Below are 16724 nucleotides of genomic sequence, written 5' to 3'. Positions count from 1 at the left end.
CACTCCTTAGGAGCCCGTCACCCCCAGCAAGAGGACAATGGCCTCATTTTACCCAGTGTTTTCCAGGCCCTTCTCCTAATGCACATCTCTGGCTTCGCAGGATCCTGCGAGTCAGGTTGTTTGTACTCTTCCCACTTTTACAGAGGAGGAAGCGGGGACTCCCAGAGGTTAAGTGACCTTCCCAAGATCACACCATTGCTAATGGAGGTCGGGCTGGAATTAGAACCCAGGAACTGAGTCCAGGGCACCAGGTGCTTGCTACTCTTGCAGGAGCAGAGCCTGTGGGGGTGCAGAGGACTGAGTGAGCCCTGGAGGGAGGTGAAGCCCCCACTCCAACCTGACTGGGCTGCGAGCCAGAATTCATCAGTGTCATTCACAAAGGGCTGCAATAAATTTCTTTTAAAATCAGAATACCTGATTCATTCATTATACTGAATAGAGCTGACAAAATCATACGTTATCCATCCATTTTCTGTGTCGTAAGATCATTTTGGGTCTTTGAAATGGAATAATGTTTTTCAGCACAGCGTGGATATAATCACAGCATGGATACATGCCATACAATTGTAATGGCAATTTTCCCCCAGCTTGATGGTTCCAAGGGCTGTCTGGGAAGCTCCATAAAGTGGCCTGTGTCCCTAGGGGTAGCTGGCTCAGGGCTCAATGAATCCCCGCTCTTTGGGAAAATGTACTCCAAGGAGCAGTGAGGGAGAATCTGGGCTGGAAGGGGTGGAAACTGTGGGGCACCTGCCCGAAGGGCCCTCTGTGTTTTCAAAATGAAGATGGCTTTATTGTGGTTTTCAGATTTTAAAATTGAGACCCATTCATCATAGATAATGTGAACATACAGAACGTATAGAGAAGAGAGTAAGTCATCTAAGATATCATCACCCAGATATCTGTGTTCATATTTTTAACATCCTTCCAACACCTTTCTGTTCTTGCTCACTCTCAACACTCAGACACCACACACACGCACTCAACATTTTGTGGTACTTGTAAATGTGATCATAATGTTTGTTTTGTAACCTATGTTTTTCTCATAATAATATATCTCGGCCATCTTTCCATGTCAGTGAACTTAACGTATATGACCTTAAAACCTCTTTGCTTCTCCAATTATAGTGATAATAACGCTCATTGTAAGAAACACTAATATTACAACATAAAAATTTGACTTAGAGCAAGTCCTATGGTGTTGTTACCCCCCAAAGATGACAGTATTCATACTCCGCTGTATAGGCTTCCGTATTTTTCTACACATCAATATTTTTGATGTTCATGTAATATTTTGTTATGTAGAGATGGTGGAACTTATTTAGCAAGGACTCCACTGATTTAGGCATTTAATTTGTTTCATGGCTGCAACAAATATCTCTTTATTAAGAGATGATGCAACAAACATTTTTGAACCCATCCTTGGCCTCGGTTAATTTTTAAAAATTAAATTGCAGAAGTGGAATTCCAGGTTAAAGATACACATTAAAACATGTTGTTAAGTATTGCCAAGCTGCTTTCCAGAACACACCAACGCACATTTTTACTACCAGTGCATAGGACCCCTCAGGCTTTGGGACAGTTGATATCTGGCTTCAGAATCTCCTGGCCTAGATACAATGGAAGATTCCAGAAGGAACCCTGGAGAGGCTGCCCTGGTCGGATGCCATGTCTGTGGACTGACAGCCAGGCCCTCCTGTTTAGCTCCTGAATGGGGTGAGGTGGTCCCCAAGGTGTCAGAGGCTGCCCTGGTATGGACACTGGGCTGCAATAGAGGACAAGACAAGCAGTCAGTCTTAAAAGGGTGCTGAGGATTGGACAGAAAGGTGGGCAGGAACTAAGGGTCCCAACTGCCACAATGCTGCCGATACCTGCGTTTTCAGTACTAGGCTGCTGTGTAATCCTCGTGAGAATCTGTTCTCTCCTCCTTCCCATGTAGTCAAAGAGAAAAAGGAGGCTCAGAGCAGTGAAATGAGTTCTCCAGGATCCAAGACTAGAATCCAATTTTCCTGCCTCCTGTGCTTTATCTCCTTGCTGCTAGGAGATGGGGCAAACCCAAGGTTGGGAGGAGGGTGAAGAGAGAGAAGAAGGTGAGGAGGGGAAAAGCAAAGAAAGAAGACATATTCTCGGTGAGCTTGTAGAGCTGGAAGAATCCAAGAGACGATGCAGCCTGACCCCAGCCTTAGAGACAAGCAGAGTGAAGCTAGAGGGAAAGCAATCTTTCCCAGGTCACACAGCAAGTTAGTGACTTAGCAGGCAGAGGAGCAGACTTGACCTGTGAGAAGCTGAGCTGCTCCTGAGCTGAGCTGGGACTCAGAAGGGAAGACCCAAGGGAGAGAGGAAGTACAGCTGCTATGAGTCCTGACGTAATGGGAATCTCGACAAGCTTGTGAACGGGTTGCTCTCCCTTCAGAGGAGGCAGCCTGATGGAGAGTAGATTCAGAGACATCTGGAATTAAGATGGGCCGGAATCCATGTGGGGGGGTCCTGTGGAGATGTTAAGCATCAACCCTGCAAAGGTCTCTGATTTCCCATCACATTTGCCCGAGCCTCGCTACAGGGGAAAGGCCTTGGTGCTTTGAATCAAGCCACACCCTGTGTTTACGCCTTTTCAGTGTTCCCACATACCCTCTAGCAGGGGAGTGGGGGTCTTGGAGAAGGGTCCTGCCTGAGTCGCTGTGTGTCCACAATGACTGGCAAATATTCAATAAATGTTTGCTGAGTGGATGGATGAAAGATGAGACTGCCTTTGACAATTGTATTAAGACTGACCCAGGAATCACCATACAGCAAAGGCGAGGGTTTCCAGAAGAGGATTTTTCCATCAATATTTCCCCCCCAGGTTCTTAGAAATTCTAGAAGTCCGAATAATAGGGTTGGAAGGATCTTTGAGGTGGGGGATATGAGTCAGGAGGAAACTAATATTTTACTAGAGTACCTTCTACATCCAGACGCTGGGCCACACACTTTACCTGCTGACTCCTAACAGTGCCGTGAAGTTGGTTTCCCCTAATGTGATGGATGTACAGCGCTCAGCCACAGAACAGGTAAATGATTTTATCCAGGTTATGTAGCCAGTGAGGCAGAGTCAGGATTGGAGCCCAGTTTAGTCCCCTTCCACTGTTCCCTTCACGTGAGCCCTGACACCAACATGTCACCTGGGGGCAGTTTCTCCTCCTGTGGGATAAAGCACTGGACCTTGACACTCCGTCCTGTGCCAATTCTGACACCACGCAGCTTGGTGTCCAACGTGTCATCCTCACAGCTCAGCCCCGTGGGAAACTTGATCTTCCAATGATGAACGATTGGATCCCCAGGGTCCCATCCCTTAGCACGCTCTTTCCATTTGGGCACTTGTGGTCTGAGAAATGTTTGTTCAGAGTGGGCAGGAATAGGGACTAATCCCAGTGGGGTGGCGTGGTCCCGAGTGATTGACTTGTCTTTGGAGGTTTTTGTGGATATGGCCATGATTTAATGCCAGGGCACCAGGGAATCCCAATCTGCGAACCTGCAGCCTCAGGAGCGGGTGGGAGAGGGGAGCAGACAGGCTTGGAGTGGGCTGGGGTGGGGGGAGGGACAGACGGCCTCAGGGTTGGCCAGGCCAGCTGAGTGTGCCCTGATTTGCAAAGAAATGGAAAGATGGAGATAATTGCTTTGTGAGAAATGGAATGGCCTAAGAACACAGATAAGTTTTCTCCCTTCCTCTTCGGAGGGACTGGAGGCGAGAGGTGCAGCTTCTGCCTGCGTGGGAAGGGGAGGGTTGATGGCCCAGAACCCAGAGACTGTGTATAATGGGGAAGGGAGGTAGGTGCTTTATTAGTTTGGCAGTTTCTCCACCCCTGTGCCCACCCTCCCTCCCCAGTTCTGCCCTGGAATAGGTCCCAGCCACTTGGGCTCTGCAGGGCTTGAGGGTACAGGGGACAGGGCGGTCTTTGATCCTGATTAATGGGCGCTGCAGGCCATCCGTGGTGCCATTTTCAGGATTTGCAGCCCGAGGCTTCCCCGGGCAAGGAGAAAGCAGAATTTATCAGGGTGGTGGAGCCCAGACTCAGAGGAGGACATTTACCACGTCTCAGGAGGGGACTCCAGTCCCCTCTGATTTATCCAGTGGGCAGGCACCTGGCAGGACCTCCACGCTGGCACTGGGATGTGTTCCTGCAGTCAGGGAATCACTCTTCGGGAGATTAAGAGCTGTGGATTTACTTTTAAAACTTTTTTGTAAATGCAGGGAGATTAGAAAGTGTTCCACATAAACCGGCCCCTGGTGGGACTGCTGGAGGGCTGGAGGCTTCATCAAGGCAAAGGGTGAAGCCTCTTAATTAGGGGCTTCACAGCTCCTCTTTCATCTTTCACTAATCAGACCCCAGCAAGGCCAGGAAACAGAAAGGGGCTTGGGACTGGGAGCCAGCTGAGAGCGCAGCGGGCAGACGAAGGGCAAGGTCTGCGCGATGGGGTGATCACCTTGGCATTGCCCCGTTATGAGAAACTTGGCTTTTTTGTTTTATTCAGGAAAAACAGAGGTGTGTGTGCGTGTGTGTGTGTGTGTGTGTGTGTGTGTGTGTGTGTGTTCTATAAATAGAAGATAGAAATCTCTCTCTATACACCCACATGCTGGGAGGAATTTGAGGCATTTGTTTTCTCAGTTCCAGTTTGGGGTTTGCTTCTGTTGCCTTCCGAGCCTGAAAGCGCCTTTTGATGCAGTGCTTGGAATACCAGTCAGCCCCCAACTGCGGCTCGAGCTAATGAGTGGGCTTCAATGTCCCCCTTGTGCTGGTTCCTAGAGCAGATGTACCCCGGTGCGGGTGGGTAGCCCAGGCAGGAGTCTTTGAATCACTCTCAGGATGTCACGGTGCCTTCTGTATCCATGGCCAACAGATTGGTGTCTCCACAGTGCAAAGTTAACGCAGTGTGGAATGCCCCCTGCAGTATGACCTACTGTCAGGACAGATGTTTGGTGGCCTCTGGCAGGACAGACACAAGCAATGCAGCTGACCCTGAGGCTAGGGATGGCTGAGAAGTCGAGGAGTTGGTCGGCTACAGAGTCAACAATCAGTTGACAGCATTGTACTGAGTCCCCTCTCCCTGCAGACAATGTCCTGGGAACTGATGACAGCAGTGAGCACAACCAAAACCCCATCCTCATGACGTGTGTTCTCGTGGAGTGGTTGGTATCAATGGAAGGAAAAGAATGTGCAGGTTCTAAGGCCAACTGGAAGAGCTGTGGCCACATCTAGATGGTGCATACAGGACAGGAACAATTTCCAAAGTTAGTAACAACTCATCAGCAATCCAGGACAGGGATGGCAAGTGCATGGCACCTGTGTGTCTCTCTCCCATCCAGTGCCCATGACAGGCATTACTAATCAATCACGGCATGCTTTCCCACTTAGCCCATTTCTCAGCATAGCACTCCAAGCAGCGATTACCAATTGATCCCCAGTGTTGTGTGAGTAGAGACCTCCCAGGGCCCAGGGTAGTACCTCCCAGGGTACTAACCTGACCACTGCCATCCCTGCTGCTAATGCAAATTTGTTCAGAAGGAAGGGCTCCCTGGAAGAGACTGAGATGAACAGAGAGCAGGTTCCAGATACATGGACCAGGCTCCAGTGAGTGTCCAAGATTTTGGCACAGTCAGGAGGACTAAGCAGGTGGTGGAAGTGAAGCAGGTTGGGGAGGATTTTTGCACAGATGGACTGTGAGGTCATAACAATGGCTCTCAGGGCAGAGGCCATCTGTTTGTCTGTCTGCCCTCTGCACCAGTTTCATGCATCTTGGCTAATGTGAGCAGCTGCAGTCTAGCCAGGTGTGTGCTACCACCAGAGAGACAGGCTGAACTCTACAGGTGCTGGTGATGGCGGGGCCCCAGGAGAAGCCAAGGGCCTCCAGAGGATGCCACCATCTCTAAGATCTGCTCAGCCTGCAGGGCCAGCCCGGGACAGAGCCAAGGCCCAGGCAGGGAGGAGGGCTTTGCTATGATGTTGGTGTCTCTTAACTACCCAGTGGCAGATTCCTTTTGACACCACCTTCCAGGCACAGAAAGCCCTCAAGTGTGAGAATAAACACATAAATATAAACTCTAAGGATGAAGACTGACAGGACCAGGCCTTCCTTCAGACTTGACCTTGATGGAGAGAAGCAGAGTTTTCCAAATGGGTATCCTGAGGACTTCTGCTCCTAGAGTGGTCCCTAGAAGAAAGAGTTCTATGGGAAATCCTGAGTGAAACAAAGAGGTCTCTTCGTGTTTTCTCAGAGCCTAACATATGCGAAGATACACTGTGGATATTTAAGTTGAGGACAGAGCATGCCGCATTTCCTGAATTTATTCACTCATGGAAAACTTCGGGAGATTTCTATCAACATCTCGTGGGACTAGTGTTCCATAGAACCCAATTTTAGAAACACCTCCCACAATTTCCCATGTTTCCCACGACTGCTCCTCAGTGCAAGCCCTCTGCTACCCAGTGCTCCAACACCACCTGCAATGCCCCCATGTGCTTGCTTGTGCTGTACCTGCCCTGCAATGCCCATCCTATGCCCTCTGCCTTTCCATATTCTGTCCATTTGAGACACATTGACTCCACAGGCCCCCCCGCAGTGGGACCTAATCACTGGCTGCCTTAGTCTCCTCACATCAACAGCAGCTGGCATGTGTTGTTTCTTTGTGTCCCCCACGGCGCAGCCCAGGCCGCGCAGGGGGTGTTCCAGGAGTGCTCAGTTGATCGTTCAGGCCATGGCAGGTGTACACACTGACTACACCTGTGGGAAGGTGTCAGGGACTCTCTTCCTAGCCACCTTCTCTCCTCTTCAACCCCCATGCCCACCTCATCAGGTGTAAAGCACACACACCCCCAATGGGCAAAGACATTTCTCTACTCTGGAAATTTGTTTCCTTCCTCTGCTTTTTAATATGCAGGGAGCAGGGCCAAGAGGAAAGGAAACCGTTGATCTCTTTACAAGTTTTCTTTCTCCCAATTGAAACCAGAGGTATTTTCTTATTTAATTATTAATGCCCGAAATCAGATAGTGCCCAATATGTTAACCTCTGTCATTCCGAATGGAGTCGGCCTAATAACCTTTGTGGCAGGATTGATTTTCCCTCAGTCATTGAATAAGCATATGTCTTTGGGATCCATCCTCTGAGAGCCTGGGGAGCCCCATTAAAGTTAATAGCCATGAATTGTGTGGGGACAGCTTCTTCTTGTCTGCTCTTCACTCCACCTCAATGATGTGTCTGAGACAAGTAGAAACACTTTTTCTAAAATCAGTCTCCAAAAGGAACTGACTACTTCAGCTGAGAACCCTACCCCACTTTCAAGACGCTTACAGACACATTGGAAAGATGAAGTAAACTCACGGAAAAAATGTCAGGGCAAGATGGGGCGTGATAAGTGCTGAACTGTGTGGCTAGGCTGTAAGTTACAGGTGTGCAGTGTACCTGGCACTCAGTAGGTGCCCAGCCCTGCAGGGGGAGGAGGGGCGGGGCCTGAGCTGGACCTCATGTAGCTGGTATTTGGATATGCAGAGTTGAGGGCTGCGGAGCAAGGCTGGGGGTGGGGGTGGGGGTGGGGGTGGGGGTGGGGAAAGAGCAGGAGAGAAGACTAGCCTGACCCAGGAAGGAGGTCTGGGGGAGAAAGTTGTAGATTGGGTTCAAAGAGAAAGTCTAAGGGCTGGGCATGGCCCAGAGGAGTCATGTCTTCTATCCTCCTTCGGACTTGGCCTCAGATCGGGAGCTTTGTGAATGCCGGGGCTAGGGCTGTTCAAGGCTAGGGTGTGAATCCTGGGGAGCCCCCTGCCCTGCAAGCCTTAACACATTTAGACCGTTGGTCTAAATGCCGCCTAGCTGGCTGTGTCCGGTGTTCCCCCAGCCATCACCACTTCATGTGTGCTCATCCAAACACCCGTCACCCTCTCTGTGTCCCAGTATCCAGGTAACTCATGACCAGGGGGAGTCAGCTAAACTGTCCTGTCCAGACCTGACTCTGAGAGAAAGCGGTTTTCACAAAGGTTGAAAAAGTTCTCCCCAATTATAGCAACGATCCAAGTTACTTCCATCTCCCACCCCTTTCTTGTCAACATGGATCAAAAGGGGCCAGAAGAACAATCTCCTCTTGTCCAGGTGGCCTCATCCTTTGATGTTCTAAGCTTAATAAGCTTGAAGATGCAGTTGGTGTGGGGGTGGGGTTCTTTCAGGTGACTGCTACAGATTACAGGAGCGGACAAAGTAATGAGAAGGGGCCATAGAGAGAACCAGGACAAGGCATTCTTGGCAGCTGGCATTCAGACTCCAGGTCTTCAGAGTGAAGTGTCTTTATTTGATTTATTTGAGGCCTGATCAGCCTAAACCCCACCTGGAAGAAGATGCTCATCGCCAAAACGATGCCATGTCCTGGACATGTCCCCTGGCGCCTTCTTGTCCCAGAGGTATCGCCTCCTCATTGAGGAGAATGGGTTGAAATGAACTGCAGCCCGAGTGCTGTATGGACTCATTTGTGAAGTTGCTCTGTTAAGTGGGATTAGAACTACGAGGGCTGGGGGGGTGAGGTGAGCAGGAGAGGGAGATGGGAGTGGCTGTGGCTTATCCTCCTGGACCCTGCAAATTGAGCAGAAACACCAGAATCACTTTTCTCTTTCCTAACTGATTGTGAGACTACATTTGGCCAGGTTGTTTCCAGATCTCAAATAGAGAGAAAAACCTCATTAATCATTAATCATTAATTTGGACTCCCACAGTTATACAGAATTGGTGACAATTTGTTTATCTTTGAAGGCGCAGCTGAGAAAGAGTTTAACAAGGAAATTCTTGAGGATGGAGAGGAGAGTATTTAACCTTTCATGAAAATAGGCGCTCCCTTTAGCTTCCCTCTGGGTAAAAATGGGGGTGGCATGTGCAACATCCATGCCACTCTTGTCTGTCCCCCAAAAGAGTGAGTGCTTCTTTATCTCTAAACTTAGGGCCAATGGACTACAAATCCTGAAACATTTCAAGCCTGGGATCCCTTTTCCCATGTCAAAATATTTTCTATTTTCTATCCCCGATCCCAATTAATAGAAGTTGCATCTTTTTTTTTTTTTTTTTTTTTTTTTTTTTTTTTTTTTTTTTTTGGTGTCGTAATAGAGAGGAAAAGCTACTCTGAATTCAGTCAAGCTCTTCATCAAATCACGATAGCATCTGTGTACACATGATGAATAGTACCAACTTTCTGAGTCATCGTGTCCATTCAGTCTAAGCCAATGTTTTAGCATATAGGAATTCCAGGTCCCCTGGAGGTGGCTCTGGGGCCCCCTGTGCCCCCACCAGGTGGGAACCCTTGGTTTTCTAAGGCTATAGGACCACAGAGTCTGGGATGCTAGGACAGGACGGAGCCGTGGTGGTCATTTCAGCCACTCCCATTTGAATGGTTCTCTGCCCTTTGTTGGGGAATGCTCAGTTTAGGGGACTAAGGCGGTTGGTGTTCTGTGTAGGCACACTTAACTCCTGTCACAGGCTGTCACTTCAGGGGCCTGGATCAAACTCTACGAGCTGCTCCCTTGAAGCCCTTCATCCCATGGTGGGAACGGTGGGAACTGACTTGCATGACTCTGGCTCTCAGTGACCTCGTATCCCGTAGGGGCAAGAGAAGCAAGGTGCAGCCTTCTGGGTGGCTTGCTCCACCCGAGCAGCCTAGCAGGGATTTCTCAGCTTAGTTCCCCTGAGGCCACATCAGACACCATCCTTCTCTTCCTGGCGGGAAGGAGTAGAAAGACGATGTGAATGGGCAAAGTGCATCAAAGACGAGGGAGAAGAAAACAGAGGGAAGGTATTGCCTTTAAAGTCGTTAAATCAGGGGTTCTTGGTCCAAGGATGGGTTCAGGGGCCTGAGGATACCTAGAAATAATAGTCAAATGTTGTATGTGGGGGCATGTTTCCGGAGAGAAGTCTCTATCTTTCGTTAGAGTCTCAAAACAGTCCGTGAGGCAAAAATCTTTCCGAAGCCCTGGCCTGGAATTTCGGCTTTTCCCTGACTCAGGCTTCCTACTCCCCAGTTACTCAGAATTGGTGAAGTGTTACCATGTTAGTCAAAGCCTGCAAGTGTAAAATATCAAATGCTCATTATACGACGAAGATGGGAAACTTCGTCTGCTTAGCCAGTCTGCTTAGCCCCTTCATGTGAGAAGTCTCAGCGCCAAACAGATGCCTGGGAAAGTGGGCTGATTAATGACACTGCCTTTTTTGCTCCCCTGCACAGGGCCCGGGATGGCGCTCTCGGTGACAGGGCTCATTGTCTTCTCCCTCCTGCAAGCCGTCCTTTCCCTGAACCCTGAGGACCCCAACGTGTGCAGCCATTGGGAGAGGTAAGATACGGGTCTCAGACAGCCAGGCACTCCCTGGGGGCATCACCTGGGCTTGGCTCTTTTGGGACAAAAGCCGAGGCCAGAGGTACAGAATCTGTCCCCCAAGGCGTCCAGTCCAGCTGGGGAGACAGCTCAGGTGCTGAAAGATGACAAGGCGTACAGATTCTGTGTGAGACTCAGTGTAGAGGGAGGTCAGGGTGCAGGGGCTGACCGAGTCAACTTAAAGCACGCGGTCTGATAGTCAACAGTGCGCCTGCGCCCCCCTGCACTCACACTTCCCAGCCATTTTACCGCCAAGGAAGTAGAGGCCAGAGGGGCTCACTGCCCAGCGCCACCAGGTGGGGTACCGTGAGTGACTCACTGGTCCAGACGTGTTGTTCTCCGATGCCGTGGTGCTTTTCTGGTTTCCCAGAACTGGCAACAATGCAAAGCTTGGATGTGCAGGGTAACCAGCGGTCGCCCCAAGGAGGATGGGTGAGGGGGCCCTGCTGCTTTCCATCTAGTGGGAGTCTGGGGGCTGCCAGGGGAAGCACAGCTGAGGGCTGAGTCAGAAGGGACGGCTTCGGCACTAGGTCCTGGGGGAACTGGCGGGGCCCTGCAGACAGCCTGACTTTGAAGCACAAGGTTAAAGTATTGATTTTGGTGAGCAGAAAGACAGTGACCAGAGACCCAATCAGGAAAAACCGAATTAAGCCCTGGAATTGATTGGCCGTGCTGACCAGGACGGCTCTGCCACTTAGATGTTAATAAATCAAATGAATAAAATTAAGATGAGGGCCCGATGGGAGAAGCAGATGGTGGAGGAAGACAAGTAAGGGGGTGGTCTATGCTCCATGCCCATGAGGGGGAACGTCCCAGCCCCACGGCGGGGAAAGGCACCTCACCCAGAGCTCTGCAGGGACTGGCTGGGGAGGCAGAGGGACAGTGCCCACACAGCATGATCCCCACTGACTGGGCCCTTGGTGGAGAGTCCCTACAGAGCCGAGGCTGAAGTGGCAGGCACTGTGGCCCTTCTCAGTGACGGGGGAGGAACATGAGGTCTATGATGAGCAGACCTTGGTTCATTCCAGTCTGGAGTTTTCCACTGGTTAGTTCTATGACTTTGGGGACGTCTCTGAACCACTCGGAGCTTACTTTCACCTCTGTAAAGTGAGAGGACAACAACCCCTTCCTTCCAGGCTTGTTGGAGGGTCAGGGAACCAGTTTCTTGAAAGTGCTTTGAGGACCACAAAGCTCAAGGGTTGCCTTTTCTCCTTGACAACTGGCTTTGTAGGAAGTGGTTATCACACTTTAATGCACACCAGCCTCACTGGGAGTGTGGATGACAAATGGAGTATCCTGGGTCCTAGCCCAAGAGATTCTGATTCCATAGGCCTGGGGTAGAGCCTAGGAATATGCATTTTTCATAAGTTTTCTGTATTATCCTGAGGTGACTCAGGCCCCCTACCCCTTCTACTTTTGGTGATTTAAATCTTTATTTCTTAGTGAGTGAGAGAGAGATCAGGTGAAATTCCACATGCATCTCTGGTTTGCAGACTCCAGTTTCAAGAACCCCCTTTTGTCCACCTGTCCCAGTTGAGAGATGGTTGCTTCCTGCCGACGTGTGTGCTATATCCCAGCTCCCAGAATGCTTCCTTCCCATCCGCTCACCTCTGCCTTTCCCACTGCCTCCAATCAGGTCCCTCTCCTCCAGGAAGCCTTCCCTGATGGCAGGGACCACCCTGCCTTCCCTTTTCTCTGAGTCCCATTTGCACCAGTGGATCAGTTCAAACTTAAACCAAACTCTGTAATTTTCTAAACCTGCCAAACATGAATTCATTTGGAATGTGAAAATCTTCTGAACCCAGTCTGCACTGAGCTGGCGTGTCAGGCTGATTGGGCTATCAGCCAAATATATCGCTTTGATGGAAGAACAAGGAGTTACCCTAACAGCTAAAATGAGGCCTGCGGACCCCTTGGGCTTCTCCAGCCTCCACGGAGGAGGCCTTGCAGTGATGCCCCATGAACCAGGTGCCTCCTTGCTCTTGGCTTTTCTAACTAAGCTCTACTGCCAGTTACAGATGGATGGATCTTGTCTGTGTCAGTCCAGAAACATATCCTGGGCCCCAGAGACCGATTAGGGAGAATTTCCCAGCTGGATTAGTGCTTCTGGCGGGGGCCTCCTTAATGATGCCCCTCCACCATAAAACTCAGTGGAAAGACCTCCCCTGGCTAGTAAATCTCAGCTCTACAAGATTAATCTGGCCCCTCATTAGCATGTTGGCAAATGAGCATGTTAAACCATCCAGCTATGAAACCAGAGGCACACACTTCACCCTGGAGACTTGGCGTTGGTTCAAGGTCTAGTTTCCAGGCTCGCTCAGTGCTCCCCTGCAGAGCCAGATCTGTCCCTGTGATACTCTCCCCACCCCCTCTGGAATCCCACTGTCCCTGTCATGTCCGGGGAGGCGGTGGGGGAGGGTAGGGGGTGCCTTGTTAAGCTGAGTGGGGATCTTGCTCTGTCTCCTCGACCATGGTCTGGGAGGAAATATCCCTCAGTGCCTAGCCCAAGAGGTGACTTATTGCCAGTCGTGTAATAGTGATAGCCAGCATCTATGAGACACTGCACCTGTACAGCATTTTGCATGGATTACCTTGCTTTATCTTCCCACCACCATGAGGGATAGATCCTATTACTGGCTTCCTTACTCCTCACAACAACTACATGAAGTCCCTGGTAATATGTATCGCAGATTTACAGGTGAGGGAATAGAGGCTCCTATGAGCCTTATATGCTGAAGCACATACTGCTAACAAGCGACAGGGTTCCACCTCGACCCAGAGCCCATGCACTCTTATCCATTCATTCTCCTGCCTCTAAGTGAGGTGCTCAGTAGATGTGTCAGCGCACAGGGTCATGGCATTTCAGAGTTGGAAGGGGCTTTGGGGAAGCCAGGGGTGGGTGTGGAGCTGCCTCAGTTTCTCCAAGCCTGGAGCTAAAACAGGGCTTTGGGCCATGTCTGCATGGATGTGTGCCTTGGAGGCACATCTTGCCAGGTAGAGGCTCACCAAGGGCCTTTTTTACCTCCTCAGTGCTTCAGAGAAACCAATGTCCCGCCACCCTGACTCCCTCCTGGGTGTCGCTGGCTGCTCCTGGCCTCCTCTTTCTGAATTCTAGGCCTTTGACATTTCAGGCAGCAGAGAGCCTGCCGTGGACTCACTCAGGGAGCTGGCCTGCCCAGCCCCCTCATGAGTAAACCAACAGTTTCCTCAGGCAAAGCAGATGGGCTTTCATAGCCTGGACCTGGCCATCTGGCGCAGGTCAGTGAGCCTTCTGGGGGAAAACACTGAATACTACCAGCCTACACAAAAATTAATTCCTGAAATCTCAGCTGAGGTCCTCTCCCAGCCTGCACAGGAAATGGGAGTTTTTGCTTTATATCCAGGCTTGACTGTCTTTTCATACAGCTTCTGCCAGGGGTGGGCAGGTGGAAAGGTTTGTTTTGGTGAAGCTGGGACCTGCTTCCCTGTGGCTTCCTCCCCCTGGTCCAGGTTGCCAGCTAACGGGCAGGATGACAAGGTATCACTTTGATCAGGAGGCTGGGGCATGTCCCTGATGCACCCCCAGCTATACTAGAGGCATCATAGGGCAGAAGGTAACTGGTGACCTTGGGGAAGTCACTGACCCTCTTTGATGCTCAGTTTCCTCATCTGTAGAATGAGGATAACAATGCCACCTACCTTATAAAATTCTGCCAAGATTAAAAGGGATTAAAACACTTAACACGGGCACTCAATATCTATTGGCAATTATTGCTAGTAGCTCTGTGACCTGGGCAAGTCACTTCTCTCTCAACCTTAGTTTCTTCATCTATAAAATGGGGCCACTTACTTCACAGAGTTTCTGCAGAGATTAGCTTCCCTGTAGGTGCTTTGAAAACCACAAAGATCTAAAAACAAGTATAAAGTATTTTAAAATTTGTTGGCTCTGCCTTCCAGAACTACGTAGGATAGACCTAGACCCTCCTTTATTCATTCTCTGTTAAATGAACAAATGAACTAGAATTTCAGAAAATGAGCTGGAACAAAGGGCACTGGATTCAAGCAGGGATGGGGTAGGTATGAATGCCAAGGGCACCCAGAACAGCAGGAGGAGAGAGGGGTGAGGGATGTTGGAGCCCCTGGACACTTGGCTGTGTTCTGGTTCCCCTGGGAGGGGAGACCCCACCCTGAATAGCAGCTCAGCTTCCCAAGTTCTGACTATAACTTCCATCTCCCATCTGGCACTCAGCTATGCCGTGACCGTCCAGGAATCGTACGCACACCCCTTTGACCAGATCTACTACACGCGATGCACAGATATCCTCAACTGGTTCAAGTGCACCAGGCACCGGTGAGTACCTCTCTCAGATGACAGAGTTCCAGGCCTTCAAGAGGGCTTGCCTTTGTGCCAGTTAGTAAAAGGCCCCTGTAGCAGGCGATCTGTGTACCGCCTGTGTCCCTGTGCTTTGGTGAGCTGGGACCTGCTCTTCACCTGCTCATGAACCCCTGAGATGATCTGCTGAGGGCTTCTTTCTGGCCAGAGGAGCTTATGGGCAGGGCAGGCCAGATGTGCTAGAAAATGAACGCCCTTGGGGGCACCTCTCAACCAATGACAGGTGGGAGTTGGTGGATAAATACCCCAGTTAACCTCCTCAATAGCACATGCTGAATTGGCTGCCTTTACTTCCATATCTCATTTTTCTTCTCCCCTCTCCGTGCTTCCTAGGATGACCTCTCAAATAAACTACTTGTCCTTGAATCCTTGCCTCAGGCCTGCTTCTGGGAGAAAATCCAACCTAAGACAGCCCCCCTCAGAGCAGGTGTAGCCCCATGCCAGGGCATCTGGCTTGGAAAACATAGTGTCGGCTAGAAGTTAGCACCCACTCAGCATCTGAATGATGGCACACAGGAATCCTGCTCCTTTGTCTGCAACCCTCCTGCAAGTCATGAGGTGCTCCCATGCCCCTGGAGGAGAGAGGAGAGGAAGAGAGAACATATTTTGTTGGACGACCCTGGGCAAATCACTTTATTTTGGGATTCCAGTGTACTCATCAAACATACAATGATCCTTGTCTTACTTACCTGCAGGGTCCAGTGAGGTCAGGGATGTGAAAATAACTTTGAAAAGTGCAGGGGAAAATAGAGAAAAGTGAGGTATTGACCCAGGGAAGGTAGCATTATTATTTGAGGGGTGAAAAGCAGCAGATGAAGGGTAAGTGAGGGAGTGAGGGAGAGGCTGCCTGGAAGTCCTGTTTCTTAGTTGCTGAGCATGTGTTGGTTCCAGATTTCTTTTGCTTCTTCCTGTGTGCCTAGTCCCTTTTTGGGTTTCATGCAGGCATTATGGTGGGTACCACGTGGACAGGGAAGCTTGCTCTATGCTGAAAAGCTGAAGTCCTGGTAGTGTTTGAGGCTTTGTTAGTAACTTGCTGTGAGATACTGAGCATAGATATAGCTGCTTTAAAATCCTTGTCTGCTAATCCAACATCTGTGTCATTCCAAAATTGGTCTTCATTGATCGCCTTTTCTATTATTTAGGTAATATTTCCTAGTTTCTTTATGTATCTAGTGATTTTAAATTATGTGTCGGGCATTGTGAGCAACAGAGACTGTAGAAAGTGAATACTGTTATATTCCTTCAGAGAGTACTGATTTGTTGTTGCTTGTTTGTTTGTTTTAGCAGCCAGTTAACTTGGCTAAACTCAATTTCCAAACTCTGAAAGTTCAATATTTTTAGCCTTAGCTAGGTTGCTTGGAACCTGTCCTCCACACAGGTAATTTGGGAGCCAGAAGTTTGAGCAGAGATTTTACAAAGAATATGGGGCTTTCTTCTTTGTGGCTCTCTTCTTTCTGGGGTTTTTCTTTTCAATTTCTAGTTGCTGGGTCTACCCTGACCTTGTCCTGTGGTTCTTCAAACCAGTAAGGTGGTGTGTCTTCTATCTGAATTTCAGCCAGCTGGTGTATTTATTGTTGACCGGGGCCTACCCTTGGGCTAACCTTGCCCCGTATCATTCCCTTTTTCCAATTGTATATTTTTATCCATTATCCATCTTTGTTCTCTCTCTAGTGCCTTCAGGTAGTTGTTTTTTTAATATTTTCCCCAAATTGTATGACGGCAGGAGGGTTGGTCCAATAGAAGCAACTCAGCCGTTACTGCATCGCCTTCCTCTAGCTCTTGACTATGAAATGAGGAGGTGGAACCAAATGCCCCCTTCCCACTTCCCCAGTGGTGCCAAGTTAGCTGCCTGTGGCCCTGGTCAGTGGTGGAAGAAATAGAAGTCCTGATGTCTCCCTGAGCCTGCCAGGCCATGTGCCAGAGCCAAGTTTGCTCTGAGGCGTGGCTTTGTTGGGTACTTGAAGGCTGGGACTGCCGTCCA

The 16724-nt window shown here is 49.7% G+C and overlaps 1 protein-coding gene across 15 annotated transcripts in view; it reads left to right on the top strand.

Moving 5' to 3' along the window:
* Positions 1 to 16724, top strand: part of MEGF11 (multiple EGF like domains 11) — a 368267-nt gene that overhangs the window by 138049 nt on the left and 213494 nt on the right. For all 15 annotated transcript variants that reach the window (XR_012494704.2, XR_016020868.1, XM_088797313.1 and 12 more), the window contains 2 exons: positions 10224 to 10329; positions 14600 to 14701. Coding sequence is in view for 13 of the 15 variants with exons in the window: in XM_088797313.1 (XP_088653439.1) it covers positions 10232 to 10329; positions 14600 to 14701 (200 nt within the window). In the remaining 2 variants the exon portion in view is untranslated. The remainder of the gene's footprint in view (positions 1 to 10223; positions 10330 to 14599; positions 14702 to 16724) is intronic.

The sequence above is a fragment of the Rhinolophus sinicus genome, chromosome 3 (assembly GCF_057876585.1).
Source record: "Rhinolophus sinicus isolate RSI-liver-muscle chromosome 3, RSI-T2T, whole genome shotgun sequence".
Lineage (NCBI taxonomy): Eukaryota > Metazoa > Chordata > Mammalia > Chiroptera > Rhinolophidae > Rhinolophus > Rhinolophus sinicus.
Note: the sequence above shows the minus strand (reverse complement) of the source record. Positions and strands in the feature narration are given on the sequence as shown.